The following is a 15248-nucleotide window of genomic DNA, read 5'->3' as shown; positions in this document are numbered from 1 at the left end:
GGACAGCACAGATCCAGAAAGGTCATCCTAGGATGGTTAGTGCAGTGATCCTGTGTGCGTCTGTCATGGACGAGTAATGAATGGATGAAGAGGTGTCTCTAGTGCTGACAGCATCAGGCAGGAGTTTCTGGGTGCAAGTCAAGGATTTCCCACAGTTGTGTCCATATTGGAATTGAATTACATTTTGGCAAGTTATAAGCAGAAAAATTCATGTATACATCACTGATGCTTCAGGGATGTAAGAAAAAGTTATTTGAGTTTTGTTTTGTTTGTTTTTTTGTTTTTTGGGTGGGTACATAATGTGTGTGTGTGTGTTGATTACATAACTGTGATTACAAATCTGTTTTTAGTCATTAGAACAAATCATTTTTGTACATTTTGCAATTTTTCCATGCCATTATTCAAGAACAAAAATGTTTTGTTGCTCAAAACATAATTTGGTCCATAACCAAAGCAAACTGCTTTTAATCTCAAGGCTGATAAGAAAAATGTTTGCATCTTATTTTAGAGCATATAAAGATACATGCACACCATCCTTGGCACTGCGCATTGAAGGAGCCACTTCTAATGGCAAGCCTATGTAAATGCATGTTTTGGGCATCCACATTCAAAACACTGCGAGTTTCCAAAACCATTCTCGGGCTCTACGTACAAAACCTAGGACCAGGTTGAACTTCGACCAATCAAAAAAGTAGAGGAATCACTTACCTGCAATTCCAGTGGGAACATCTTGGGCTAAATGTGCATTCAAGAGCACACTAAAGATGCCATTTGTGAAAGTAGCAGTAGGGTCCTATATCTGTTTGGTAAAAACTCTACCGAATTCCTTCATGTCTCTTATTGTCATCTGACTCACAACATCAAGATGTTCCACAAGGTTCTGTGTTAAGTATAGCATATCATAAATGTCTTGTAATCAAGTAAAGCGCTTTATAATAGCCAGCAAGTTATTGATTTGTCTCAATAGCTTTGGCTCCTTGTTGTTTAGTAAAGTCCAGAGTAAAGGAGACGTTTGATTTCAGATTCCTTATTTTCAGTAGTCATCTGTGGGTTATGGGGGGTGGAGTCTGCAGACCCACATTATATTGAAGTTGTTCTTTTTAAAAGAAATTACAATGATTCTTAAGTACAATATTTTTTGCTCGTTATATTAAACATATTTCTTTGTGTACATAAACTGATTCATTGTCCTATTTAAAAATGTCAACTAAAATGTTGGCTTTCATTGGTGATGAAGGCTTTGTAAAGTTGTTGGTGAAACGATTTGTGTTTTCTTTTTTGTTTTAAATCTGACCACTGTTTAAAAACATAAAATAACAGAAAATTAAAAGTTGCTACCTAAAGTCTACGTATAGCAATAGCCTTATCAATAAAAACAATAACTTGAAAAGAACACATTGACACAATATGTCAACATAACTTTAAAAAGATTTGAAAAGATCTTTATGAGCATGCATTTTTACTAGTACATGTTTGTGTCTTTTGATGTAAACCAAAAATTTAACCAAATCTAACACAAACATGATTCAACATATTGAGCCAAATCGAGGGAACATTTTTAGAACAATTCAAAACTGAGTCAATAGGTGAACAATAGGAGGCTTGAGTTTATTTCCATGCTGGAATCATATAAACTAATATATAAAAAGAATAGATTCTAAATTATGAGTTAATGCATAAAAATAATGAATAATTAATATTAAAAATAATGTAAAAGTTTTATGCCTCAATATTTGTAGAGTTGTATTTCCAGAATTGAGTTTCATCCCCACCTCACCTTTATTTCCTTTCATGGACAACATATAAACCCCTTTTTGATAAAAACCTATTTTTATAAATTCAGACACCAAAGTTAATGACCAAAGAGCTGATTCCATCATTTAGTCACACAGAGCAGACACATTAGTGCTGCAGATATTAAATGTAATCTGTCTACGGCCCAAACAGTTTCTTTGGACTATATTTGGGTTGCTGTGGCAACAACCCACACAAGCACACACCCACGTAGTACTGAGGAATCAAATAATAACAAAAGACCTTGCACGTCCTTTTCTTTGCAGTCATAGATAGTAAGAAATATGTGCTTCTGTAATCTTGCGGACAGGAATCTAAAGGATAGTCACTGAGATGTTGGGTTTAGGGCTGACCATAACCTCCCTTAAGGGCCAGTGCATGACGTTAGTGAAGCATCAAATATATATCACATAACTCATTTGGACTGCGGCTTTGACACCACTGCAACCTCACGAATCCCAACTGCATCTGATTGGCTTCATCGTTGATGATGATAATTAAAAGTGGACACAGTCAGTTACAGTTAATTGGTTTTGTGTGGGATAAATAACTATCTGCAATTTTTTTTTTTTTTTTTTTTTTTGCAAAATGAGCATTCCTGTAGCCGGCTTGAGTGCTGTTGTGTTAAATAATACGAGGTTTCGCAGAGAAAAATTCACTATTTAGATGATTCCCCCCATCTAATCTGAGAAAACATGTTGCAGCCCTCTGGCATCTCACTATCTTCTTGAGCATTAAAGTGGATGTCTGATCAGAATGACACAGGAGACAGAAGCCGTGAATCCTCTTGTTTACAGGTCTGGAAAAAAAGATGAGTGACCTTCAGAAAAAGAAAAAAAAAACTACCCACAGGGGTAAGTCATGGGCTATCTGAACACAAAGGCTTTGTTTAGCCAGTGCACTCCTATTGATCAGTAGAAAAAAGGAAAGAAAATCAATTACACATATGCAGGGAGCAATCACATTTCTAAAAGGAAAAGGCTGAGCTAAGGGGGAAATTCAAAATCGACACACGTGTTAGACAGATAGGAAAATATCACTGGACTGAAACACCATTAAGAGACACTGGCAACAACCTGAGGGATAATAAGCCATGCATAATTTAATACCTGCATTTTCTTTTTTCAGAGGGGCCAATACCATTATGTAATAATAGCTGATAGTTTAGATTCATAAAGCATGGCATGTGTGGACAGATAGACGGATGTGAGAGGACTTCACCTCATTATGAAACCCAATCCATCAGTGTTTTTGTCAGGATTCCCCAGCACTGCAGCGGGGACAACAGAGTTTACACGTCTGTGGGAATCAGGGGCAACGCAACATTTCATGGTCATTAAACTTAAAAGTTGCCTGCGGCACAGTGTGTGCCCATCACATGCGGCCATAACTTTAACAGAGCCACTGATCTGTTTTCCAAGATGACATAAATTGCTTTTACTGTGCAATTTATTATGAGTTAATAAAAATTAAACGTGCGAGTCTGATCAAAAATCTGTAAATGTAAGCTCCTGCTGAGTTGGGAATCTTTGCTGTGGTGCAGCGTGCGTGCGCCCCTCCGCTCCTCCTCTGGAGTCTACAGCGGGGCACTCCGCAGTTCCATTATATCCCGTAGCCTTTTTACGCGCTCGACGTCCGCAACCACAGCGCCTCTCTGAGCCTCTCCTTCCACTTCGCTCTTCGTGGGGAGAAAAAAAAAGACACTCTTGTTGGCCAGAGCTCCGATGGAGGATCACTCTGTCTGGTGTTCATGTGATCCCCTCTAGAGGAAGACTTCTGTTGTCCTCACGACTCATTTTCCAACGCGATGTGGGAGACGCGCTATGTGCGCGGAGAGCTCCCTTCAGTCGCGGCCGCTTAACTAAAGGGGGGGATCCCGGCTCGCTTTTCATCCTCTGCTCCCCTAGGAACAAGAGGAGTTTGCATGCAAAAGGTGGTCTATCGCGGCAAGGTGAGGCTGAGGCTATTTTCTCAACCCTTTTACTTTGTTGAACAAGCCGTAAGAGTTCAATTTTGGACCATATAAAAGCTGTTGATAATGGAATGTTAAGGTAGTATTTTCGCAGGCGTCTGTCTCTGTGAACATGCTGCAGTATTTTTTTCTTGCTTTTTGATTTTCAATTCATGCGTATGGAGGGTTTAATATCTCAAAATAATATTTAATTTGAATATTTTTAAGGAATCAGAATCTGGTGCCATCAAATCAAGGTACTTCTACTCATATTTGTAATTATAGCAGATACAACTTTGCAAACTCTGTTTTGCCTTTGACAAGTCTACAAAGCTGCACTCAGTCCCAACAGCTGTGTTCATGGGAACACATGGGAGTTTCAGATTACAGGAAATAAGGGAGGCAGCACTGTGGAAATCACTGCATCCTTCAGGTGGATAGTTCTAACACAAGACCCGAATTGTAATCTACATTTTAAGTGTGATTTGCTCCAGCAAGAATTCATTTCCTCGATCTAAAGTAGCAGCACTGGACTGCAGAGCAAAGGAAAAGCAGCCATATTGACTGGAAAGATAATAAAACAGATTCCGCTGTATACTGTCCAAGAAATGTGATGAAAGAGATCAGTGAAAGTGTGCAGCTGTTGGGTTTATTTTTATGAGTGAGGATGTGTGGTTGCAGGTGACTGATCTCTGCTCTGTAATCTCTTATGATGTCATCTCTCTTTGTTTTAGCCATGGAGGGACTTGCCTAAAGAAGATCCAACATAGGAGAAAAGTTTTAGGCTTTTTTTCTTTACCTTTTTTTTTTGCTGCATGTTGTTGTGAAGTCCACCCCCCCCCCACCCCACTCCCCTCCAGAAGTCTGAGCATCTATCATCATGGCTGAGAAGCTCGGACCAGCTGGGCCGAAGCCCACCAACGTCCGAACTACACCCTCGCTTCCCCCTGAGCCCATAGACATTATTCGCACCAAAGCCCGAACCCGCAGAGTCCGCCTTAATGTGGGAGGTTTGAACCATGAGGTCTTGTGGCGGACCCTGGACCGGTTGCCCCGAACCCGCCTCGGCAAGCTCAGAGACTGCAACACCCATGAGTCTCTGATGGAGGTCTGCGATGACTACAGCTTGAACGAGAACGAATACTTCTTTGACCGGCACCCGGGGGCCTTCACCTCCATTCTGAACTTTTACCGAACAGGGAAGCTGCACATGATGGAAGAGATGTGCGCCCTTTCCTTTGGCCAAGAGTTAGATTATTGGGGGATTGATGAGATCTACCTGGAGTCCTGCTGCCAGGCGCGTTACCACCAGAAAAAGGAGCAGATGAACGAGGAGCTGCGGAGGGAGGCGGAATCCATGAGGGAGCGGGAGGGAGATGGAGAGTTTGATAACACCTGCTGCCCGGAAAAGAGGAGGAAACTGTGGGATCTCCTAGAGAAGCCCAGCTCCTCAGTAGCCGCCAAGGTAGGAATCCGGAACTGGAAGCTGCACACTGATCTTAGCACAATACAGACACACTTCCTAAAGATATAATCCCTCCTGAGCTGTCAAACATTCAATAATGGGACTAAAACAATGATGTGTAAAGTGAGCGCCTAATGTTGCTGTCTCTTCCAGAATAAAGCATGTCAGTACAGACACAGATGTGTCAATGTTGTACGTTGCGTCGCATGTGTCTGAGAGGGAAGAGGTACAAGTTTGTTTTCTTGTGCAGCCCTATTACGCGTCAGTCCTACTGTTTAGCTATGCTGCGGCTTTGACTGTGTCAGGGAAGTGACAAAAGGAAGTCCACGACTCGTCATCATTAATCGACCGATGAGTTCAGCCTCTTATTGGATTTATATGATATGATTTTGTTTGAAGGGACAGGTTGTCCATTCCCATTTTTTCTAATTTTCTCTATTGAATAAAAAAAATTCTGATCTTTATTTGCATTAAAAGACTGCAAATCTGTCTTCATTACAAGGATACAGAGTACACTGAGTGCAATTATGAAAAAAGAAAATCTCTGTACGAGTCATTGTGTGTCGAAGGATGAATAAGAAAGTCACTGTTAAGTGCTTTGCAGCTTCTACAGCGGGATAAAACACCCTACATAGGTGCAGAGTGTTTAAATCTAGTTATTGGCATTTTTACATTGGACTCCAGCATCCTTATCTGCTCATCAATCGGTGAAGTGAAGGGATTGTATTCCACAGATGCACATCATAAACACAGGGAGTGTACGCATTTATGTACTGTGTAAAAATGATTGCTCCTGGTGTTCAAAACATGGGGTTTTTCCATGAAGCAGAGCAAATTTGTTCTCTTTAAAAGGTTGGAAACAAGGCTGTAGGCTTCTTTGTATGTGTTCTCTTTTATTTTTACTCTTTATCCCATAAATCAGTGTGTTTGTGACTGACAGGGATACTGCACAGGCATGATATGCATTCATTCTTGATGCTGAGACAGTGTATCGGGAAAAAAACATCATGCAGTTGCTGCTAATATGTGGTATCAAGCCATCCCGGGTAATCAGTGTGCTATTTTGATAAAACTGATTCAATCTAGCTCCAATCTGAACACATGTTGCTGGCCTGCTCTCTATAATTTAGGAATACCCTGTAAATCATTACAGGGAAATTCCTTCCTAATTCAAATTGCATTAGCATTCTGCTGACTGCCCTGCAAGAAGAACTTCATCGGGACTCTATTGTCTCAGGTTCTTCACATTAGAGCAAACTATTTATTTAAAAGCAGATTGCCGGGTTCCCTCAAAGTCTTATGGCAGCTCCCTGAGGTCAGGGAAGCCTTTTACAGAACACACACCATGCAGTGAGATCCATTGAAAGCTTTTAACCGAGGGAATGCCATTACCAGGCTGGTGCACAGCCATGTGCCTTTTTACAAAGCAACCCGAGCCTTTTGTCAAATTCAATCATGTTCTTGAAGCATACAATTTTTTTTCTCCTCTTTATTTCTGTTTTGTGCTTCATTAAATATATGGGCCCACATTGTTGCTTTATGGCCCCTTTGGTCCGAGAATATATTATTAAAGGACTGACTTTTTCCAGCAGGGTCGGTTCAGCTCCGGTCCCATTCATCTGCCATAACATGCCTTAGTGGAGTGGAGCAAAGCTGGTTCTCGAGAGGAGTTTATTGAAGTCACAAGTGAAAGGGGTAAATTAGTAAAAAAAAACACAAAAAAAGAGGCAGAAATCAATGGAAAATTGCTACTGTATGATGTCAGTGATGTAGTGATCCATGCCAAGTCTGTTGCACTAATTGTACATTAATTTTAGATGATGAGAACAAGGATGAAGTGCATTTTTGGCACATTTTAGTTTAGTCTTCTTTTGTTGGAGAGGACAGACAAACTGCAAGATTCCTAATCATGTTTGATCAGGTGATTGATCTGGAAAAAGCAAAAATCTGGGCAAATTTCTAGACTCATGCTTTGTTTAGCCCCGCTTAGACTATTAAAAATCAAAGGCAAACAGCTTTTTTAAATACATTAAGCCAGTATAAAAAAAGAAAAAGTTTGTTAGTAGAAGTTAGCATAAATGGAAAGAAAAAACATCAAAAAAGGGATGATAACCCAAGATAAATATAACTATGATGTAAACAGATTGTTCCCTGTCAAAAACAGTTTTATTGAAGACCTTTTTGTTTTCTATGAATAACACTAGAGGTTGTAACCTTTGTTTTTGGCACAACAATGCTAATATGACCCCAAAACACATAGTTTGTCCCAAATTGCCTTAAATGCATTCCTACACACATGGTGAGTCTCTATGGGGCATTTTAACAGCTGCATTGCTGCTCGGACACCCAGACACTCTATTGGCCTAACCTGGTACCTACTTTTTGTCTCCGATGGAATGACTGACAGCCGGCAGCTGTTATTCTCTATGAAATCCCCATGGGTGTTGGCACTCAGTCCATGCAAGTTAGACACACCGGTAATTATTTGTTTCTTGTTCCGCCTAGTTGAGAGAAAGGTTGTGCTAATAGCTAAAGCAACTGGCTAATAGCACTGTGGAAGTAAATGCCTGTATCATAGAATACCAATGCGTTATTGGTTGTTTTCAAAACCATAAAAGGAACATTCTCATATTGTTTAATGTTTGGTTTTGAGTGCATTCTCTTTCCTAACTAACTTTCCCCAATATTAAATTTTTTTTGCACTATCTATCCAAACCAATGGCGACAGTGCAGACCAACGTCAAATCCCCCCATATTCTAAAGGTATACAGATTAACTTTAAAACCACAAATGTCAAACCCTTTGAACTGAAAGTTGGAGGAACGCACACACGTTTCAAGGGAGTGAGTAACCGCTAAAGTGGGTCTTTAAGTGCATTAATGCTTTGCTACAGACCTTTCAGAAGCATCACGCATCCTTTCTGTCAGTGTGCATTTAGTGACTTTCATAAAGTGTTTGCCTATAACTGTGTGGATCCTGTCCATACTGAGCATCTACAGAACAATCCAAGATTATGTTGGCACAGAAATCCACAAAAAACATTTGTCTGTAAGTGACAATCTGGCCCCTTGCCAATTTGATTTCTTTTATTGTGCATTTGGTCCAGTTAAATGTCTGAATAGGATTTGCTATGACCGGTAATATCTTGATTTTATTTTTGCTGTTGTTGTGTAGTAAAATGAAAAGTAAACAATGCAAATAGGTAGTGGTTTGTACATGCAAAATGAAACACTGTTCAGCAGCATCTGTCAAGTACATGCTGGGGGTTCACTTTTTTTCTTTGTGGTGTTGCCAAGCTCTGCTGTTCCTGCAGGCTGCCTCTTCATGAACCCCAAATCGATAGCAACAGGTTTCTCATTCAAAATACATATTTGATCTCAGTGGGGCTTCTTAGTTACATAAATAATCAGGCAAAAAAAGCGGTACAAAAGTCTTTTCGATAGGTGTGTGTGCATGGGGGATGTTTGTTTTCTACAAAGCACAACATTTCTTTTAACAAGGGTAATCAATGGCCCTCTTTGGTTTTTTTATTGAGCTCCCTTTTCTTGCAACACAATCATCAGTGAAGCCTAAAATTGCAGCAATTAAACGTCCTTGTCAAACATGCTTTTTTTCAGAAATTCACATCAAAACCAAATAGTTCAGTCAAGTTTTATGCTGATGCTCTTGTAAACACAAACCTGTAAATCAATGTCAAACAACATTTGACATTGATTTACACTACTAAACAGGAAAGGATCCGAGAAAAGCCGACTGCACATGTTGTGAGGACAGTTCTGTCCTTTTGTGATCATAAAATTCATGTGAGACACATCTGCAGCTTCACAGTTAAGTGCTGCTTGAAAGTAATATTGTGCAGTTTAAATGGGGTGTACACAAAAAATTGATAGCCATAAGTATTTAGTAATTGGTCAAGGTCGCAACAGGGATAAAACAAAAAAAAAAACAGATCCTTCAACATATTTCTTTTTGCTGATTTACTAAGGCTATGGTCACACTGAAACGACCCAATTCCGATAATTTTGCCCCTATGCGACCTGTATCTGATCTTTTCATGACAGTCTAAACGACACAGATCCGATCTTTTCAAATGCGACCCAGGCCACTTGGTTATGTGGTCCTGAATCCGATACGTATGCGATCTTTTAAAATGCAACCGCCGTCTGACCGGCAAGGCCACATGAATCCAACCCGTACATCATTGAGCTTGGTGTTGAATCTTTCCCGTGATGACTTTTTTTTTCCCCTTTCCGACCGTGGACAGAAGCGCGGGAGACCCAAGGCGGATCTCCTCCGGAGTTCACTTCTCCGTTCGGACCCTTAGATTCTCCAGGATTCTCCAGAACGGGTTAATAAAGAGTCCATAGCATTTATTCTGGGGAAAGCCTTCTTTTAATACCGTTCTCCTTCCTCCCTAACACACAACATGAATTCGCACCCGCACTGCCCCCTAATTCTCTATCTCGCTGCACGCGGTCTCTCCTGTCTCTTACACACACACACACACACACACACGCACGCGTGGCCAGAACATATACACATCCCTATTCCACAACAGTGGTTACAGACGATCCTGGCTCCATTGCCTTCTTAAAATGAGAAGACTGTAATTGGGCTGGCTCCTTTGTGTAAATAAATGTAATAATGCAAAAGAGCTCCGCTGTTGACAACACTGTTGTTGACATCCATTGTTAACGTTAGCTACTTCCGCAAACAACAAGTGACGTCGTTCATCGTTAAGTACTATTCTGCGCATGCGGGTCACTTCTGGGTCATTTCACGGTCACACAGATCACAAAAGTTCGCATTTAATTGGAAATGTGAACAGCCTGCTGAGGCCATCGGCTGTTTCCCCGGCCGGTTGGCTGCCTCGGTCCCGTCGAGGCCTGACCAGAGCTCTTCTAGGGCCGGCGTTTGGGGGTGGGGGCCTGGGCTTGCTCCGGGGGGGGCCGGCGCTTTCTGGCTCCTCTCTCTCTGTGTGGGGGTGGTGGTGCTGGGCCTGGGGTGTTTGCGCCTCCGGGGGTTCGGGCCCCGGGGCTGGGTGGGCCTGGCCCCCTTGCTGGGGGGGGGGGGGGGGGGGGACAGCTGTTTGACCACCGGGGGACAGTCTATCATCTGTCCCCAACTTACCCCCTTCCTCATATAACCTCATAATAGGGTGAGGGGGTGGGGGGCTTAGCCTGCGATGAGCCTTGGGGGGGGGGGTTTACTAGGCAGTGGCTCCCCTCCTGTGGTTGCCGTATGGAGTGGGCCCCCCCTCTTTCGGTTTTATTTGCACCTTAGACATGTAGGGCCCTTGGTAGGGGGGGTGCTTGGACATCACTGCCAGCAAGCAGCGGATGTCCTCCTAGCACCCTACCCGCCAATTTTAACCGCACCTTAGACATTTAGGGCCCCTTGGTGGGGAGGGTGAGGGGACGTCACTGTGAGTAATCAGGAGATGTCCCCTTAGTGCCCTACCCGCCAATTTTAACCGCACCCCCCTTAGTACACACACCCCTCCCCCCTCAATATATACATCCCAACATAAACACACACACATGCACACACACACCCTTTCAAACACACATACACGCACACACATTTTGCAAGGAAGGTGGGACCTGGGTCCGTCTGTCCCCTGCCTCTTCCCTGGTGGGGGGTACGGGCCCCTTTGCAGCGGCGGCCGTGTCCCCGGGGTGCCGGCTTCCTGGGCCCGGCGGTGCTCTCTCCGCGCGGTGGGGGGGTTCACATTACATCTGAGCCGGGGGTGTCTGGTCCCTGGGGGGTGGGTTCTGGTCCTTGCTCCTGAGTGCTGGGCCCCGCCAAATTTCCAACTGTGGCCGAGCCTGGTCGGGCCATATTTACAACACCCCTTGTGGGCCCTCTTTTTTCCCCGGGGTTCCCCCCTCCTGGGCGGGGGCGGCGGGCCCCTGCCTCGCTCCTCCCTGGACCAACCGTGGGCCGGGCGGGTGGCTGCCTGGAGTGCGGAGCGGGTCTCCCTTGGGGGGTCCTGGCTCGTACCTGGGGTTGGGGCGGGGGGATGCCCGGAACTCCTGGGTGGTGGTGGGGTGCTCGTGTGGGGCTGTGGGCGTCCTTCTCCGGTGGGGCCCTGCGTTGGGTTCTCCCGGCGCGGCGGGGGGGCTGCTCTCCTGGTTGGGCTGGGGCGGCGCTCTCTTTCCCTCCGTGCGTCCCTGGCCTCTGGCTCTGGGGGCCTTGCGGCGGCCCTGCTGGCCCTGGCCTGGGTGGCGGGCTTGGTCGCCCGGGCGGCGGTTGTTCCCTGCCGGTTCCCGTGTGGCGTTGGGGGGATTCCGGCTGCCGCTGCTGCTGCGGTGGGGGTCTTGGGGTGGGGATGGCTGGGCACTCTCCCTCCTTCTTTTCACGTTCAACCATCCATTTTAGAAGAACATAAACACTCACCTGAGCACTGGTGTTAGCTCACCTTTGCACTAACAGTTTGCATGACTGAATGACTGAAATATTTCACACTAGTTGGTTTTAAGGCATAAGTATGCGTGTGAACACTATCTGTTTTGTGTACATGTCGACAGGTGGACATTTTTGCAGCTAGCAGGTGTGTTTATAACATTTGAGTGTGTGTGTGGACAGGCTCCGCCCCCTTTTTTTTTTTTTTCTACATTTTAACCTTACCATAATGATTAACAACCAGTAAACTTGTTGCTTTATGCTGCTTCATGGTCTTATCCCCCTTCCCCTCCTATTATCACCCCTTACCCCCCCTCTCTCTAACGTCCCTCTCTCTTCTTCCCCTCTTTCCTTTTCCGTCCGGTCCAACACCAAAGATTTTCAGACATGATTGAAATTAATAAAGTTTGGCCTCAATTACAAAAGGGGTTTATTCAGACATACCTTTGGTTTGTCTGAAGATTAATAACCCCTCTTGTTAAAGTAAAATATGTCCAACACAAGAGGCCCTCAGCTCTCATCTGTCTGCCCAGCTGTTGGACAGGACAAGTTAAAAAAAAAAAAAAAAAAAAAAAAAGGAAATGTGAACAGCCTTGGAAAAAAATCGAATTTTTTCAAAAAATTGGAATTGAGCATTTAGCCCTGCAGTGTGAACGTAGCCTAAGATGAATGATTCCTGAAACTCAGACACAGTCTAGATTTAAGAGGTGTTGGGATGTCTTTATCTTTATCTTAAGGCTTTATCTTGAAGCTTGCGCGGTTACCTCAAGGGACAACAAAATGGAATGTACATTTGTCGTGCGTGTGGCAAGTGTATCGTTAAGTAATAGGTAAGGCAAATGCAAATTGTACGCATTCAAGACATAGGGTGATGCCGTCATGTATCATGTACCATGTATCACTTGAACAGCACTAACAGGGCCCTTGCTCAGTGCCCAGGGCTTAGGGTGTTGAAAAAATGAAAAATATATACAATATGTCTGCGACTCCTCTACCTTAACTTAACTCGCCCTTGCGTGTTGTCTAAGTGTTCGCTACGTAGCACGCTCGTTGAAAAATGTATGAACATTTTTGCTCTACAGCTCTACAGAACCCCCACATGTACCATACAGGTTTCTTAATGTGGATGGGTGCAGTCTTCCTCTTTTTATTTGGTCCCCACACTTTGGAGCAGGACATGTCCCTCCACCATGCTGCTGATGACCATGTAGCACACACCTCAAATGTCACCTGCTCTGAATGTCAGTGTTGCCATCATCATTTGTCTTCATTTATCAAATGCCTCTTTTTTTCCCATTGATTTTCTTTGGTTGGCAAACTGAACATGCAAGACAGCAGAAGTGCCAGTTATACACTCCACTACAGCAGCTCAAGAAGTCTCAGGAATTAATTGAATTAATGTCCCATTGTGTGACACTGCAGCTGCAGAGTTGGCTATTCTTTCAGATGACTGCAGACAGACTCATTTTTAAATGGTCTCTTTTCCTCCAGGAGTACAAAATAGCCATTTGGGTTCTCTATCATAATTTCTGACAGTGGTAATTCCGATGTTTGATTCTTTAAGAGTGCGGGCTTCTGTTTTGTTTAAGCAGCAAGTGCAACACCAGCTTCTTTAACCTGACACCTTCTTATCTGTAAGTGACCTTCAAACTTCAGGTTTGTTGGGAGACTGTTTTACATCTTTTCATAAATGTTTGACTGATTTTTTCTAAAATATGTGCTTCTACAAAAAATAGCTTTTGTCCTGGAAATCATCAGAAAGTGTTGCAGGACTAGATGTTAGGAAGACTACACCTTCTCTATTCTTGCATTCCCCCGGTTGCATAACTCCTACAACAGACTTCTAATCAGTGCAGCCTAGCATTCAGGCACCAGTACGTCCAAATCCTCTTTACTCGCATTCATAATCAGATAAGAGTGAACCTCCTAGATTATAGGTGACATTAGTCCTTATGGCATGAGAATTGAAACTGAAGTTTTTACTATGTGGATGCGTCCCTCTTTTACCTCCAAATTTCTTTTCTTGTTTTAAGCTGAATTGCTAACAGATTCTGATTTAATGCAGAATTCACTATTCATACCTAATAACATAATGTTATTTCTACCAACAATGCAAAAACCAAATCTGAAGAATGTCAAAATACTCTTTTCATATTGTCTGTCTTGCAATAAGAATAATCTTATAAGGAGAGTTTTTTAATATCAAAATAATCTTAGTTTTAAAAAAAAAAGCTTAGAATGACCAGCATTTTTTTTTCTTAGAATAAGAATTTCTTGGTAAGACAATTTTTCTTACTTGAAGAGTAATTTGTCATAGCAGTTCATGGAGGCCACGATTATATCTTTATATGAGGTTTTTAAGTATTTTATATCAGTAGATATAATTCAAATGGGCATTTTCTTTGCTACCCTTTTAATGATGCTGCAGATATTTTTTACAAATATAAAATGTGCACATCCAAAATTAAATCTCACAATATATTTTTAGACTTCTGCTTGACTGCATTGCAAACATTTATCTTTGTTCTTTTAAGGCAGAAGTGGTTCTGACTTTATGACATCTTGCCTGTAAAAAAAAAAAAAAGATTCCTGCTGGGGCAGCAGTTTACTGGTAGGAAACTGCTGGCCCATCTCAACTCCTTTTTACGTTTATCCATTCACACAGCGATTTTCAGCTCTTTGTTAAATTAATTGTAAAGACTTGGATGGGGGGAGTGGGTGAAGCAAAAAATATTTAGCAAAAGTGTGAAATGAAACAACATGGACGACACAAGACAAGGCTAATAGGCGACCATATGGTGTGAGAAGCCTGATGGCAAAAGTCTCAAATTCAATGGTAGTGTTATCCAAAGGGCACTTGGTAACCAGACATGCAACAGTTAGATTTTAGCTACAATTCTGCTCTTTTTTTCTTTTGAAAACACTTTTTGCACTTCTTTCTCCATTTCAAAACTTTATGATATTGATGGCTGTTGATGCAAATATGCAACAAACCACTTCTGTTCCTAAATGTAATCAAATCCAGCCTCAAAAGAACTTAAAATTAAATAGGGGTGTTTGTTAAACAGGTTTTACTGTAAACATCATTTCACTTACGTTTTAAGGTAGAAAAGTGTTGTGTTCATTTTTTTGACATAGAAAGAGCTGTAAAAATAAAAGTCCACTGCACAAAACAAAACAAAAAATATGAAAAAAACTTCTGCATTGATACATTTAATTACTTAAAGAGAATAAAAAAGCAGTATACTTTTGTAAATATGATTAAAAAAAATTGATTCAAAATGTAGAGATACTAAGAATATATGGAAAAAAAATTAACATTATGTCCAAGAGTAAAACAGGTGATTCTATAAAATCAAATAAAAATAAAAAATGTTGCAAATTTAACAGGAATGTTTTGCTATCACAACATTGAGATTTTTTTTGATAAAATACTGTCACATTCATTATGCAACCTTATGCTAGATATTATTAATGAATATATTCACTCTGGAAACATGTTATTATTTAAACCAGTTTCATTCTTAGCCTGTTTAACATCACGAAAACCATCACAGACATTTGTTTTTTCCTCTTTTTCCTCCCAAATTTCTCCTTTGTGCTTAAATAATATTCATATTTGTATTCTTACTG

The 15248-nt window shown here is 42.0% G+C and overlaps 1 protein-coding gene across 1 annotated transcript in view; it reads left to right on the top strand.

Moving 5' to 3' along the window:
- The first annotated feature begins 3416 nt into the window (after positions 1–3416).
- Positions 3417–15248, top strand: part of kcnb2b (potassium voltage-gated channel subfamily B member 2b) — an 84136-nt gene continuing 72304 nt past the window's right edge. Inside the window, exons 1-2 of the mRNA XM_004081024.5 lie at positions 3417–3745; positions 4480–5210. Coding sequence (XP_004081072.1) covers positions 4626–5210 — 585 coding nt within the window. The 5' untranslated portion in view covers positions 3417–3745; positions 4480–4625. The remainder of the gene's footprint in view (positions 3746–4479; positions 5211–15248) is intronic.

This window comes from Oryzias latipes, chromosome 20 (assembly GCF_053564925.1).
Source record: "Oryzias latipes strain Hd-rR chromosome 20, Olatipes_Hd-rR_3.1".
Classification (NCBI taxonomy): domain Eukaryota; kingdom Metazoa; phylum Chordata; class Actinopteri; order Beloniformes; family Adrianichthyidae; genus Oryzias; species Oryzias latipes.
Note: the sequence above shows the minus strand (reverse complement) of the source record. Positions and strands in the feature narration are given on the sequence as shown.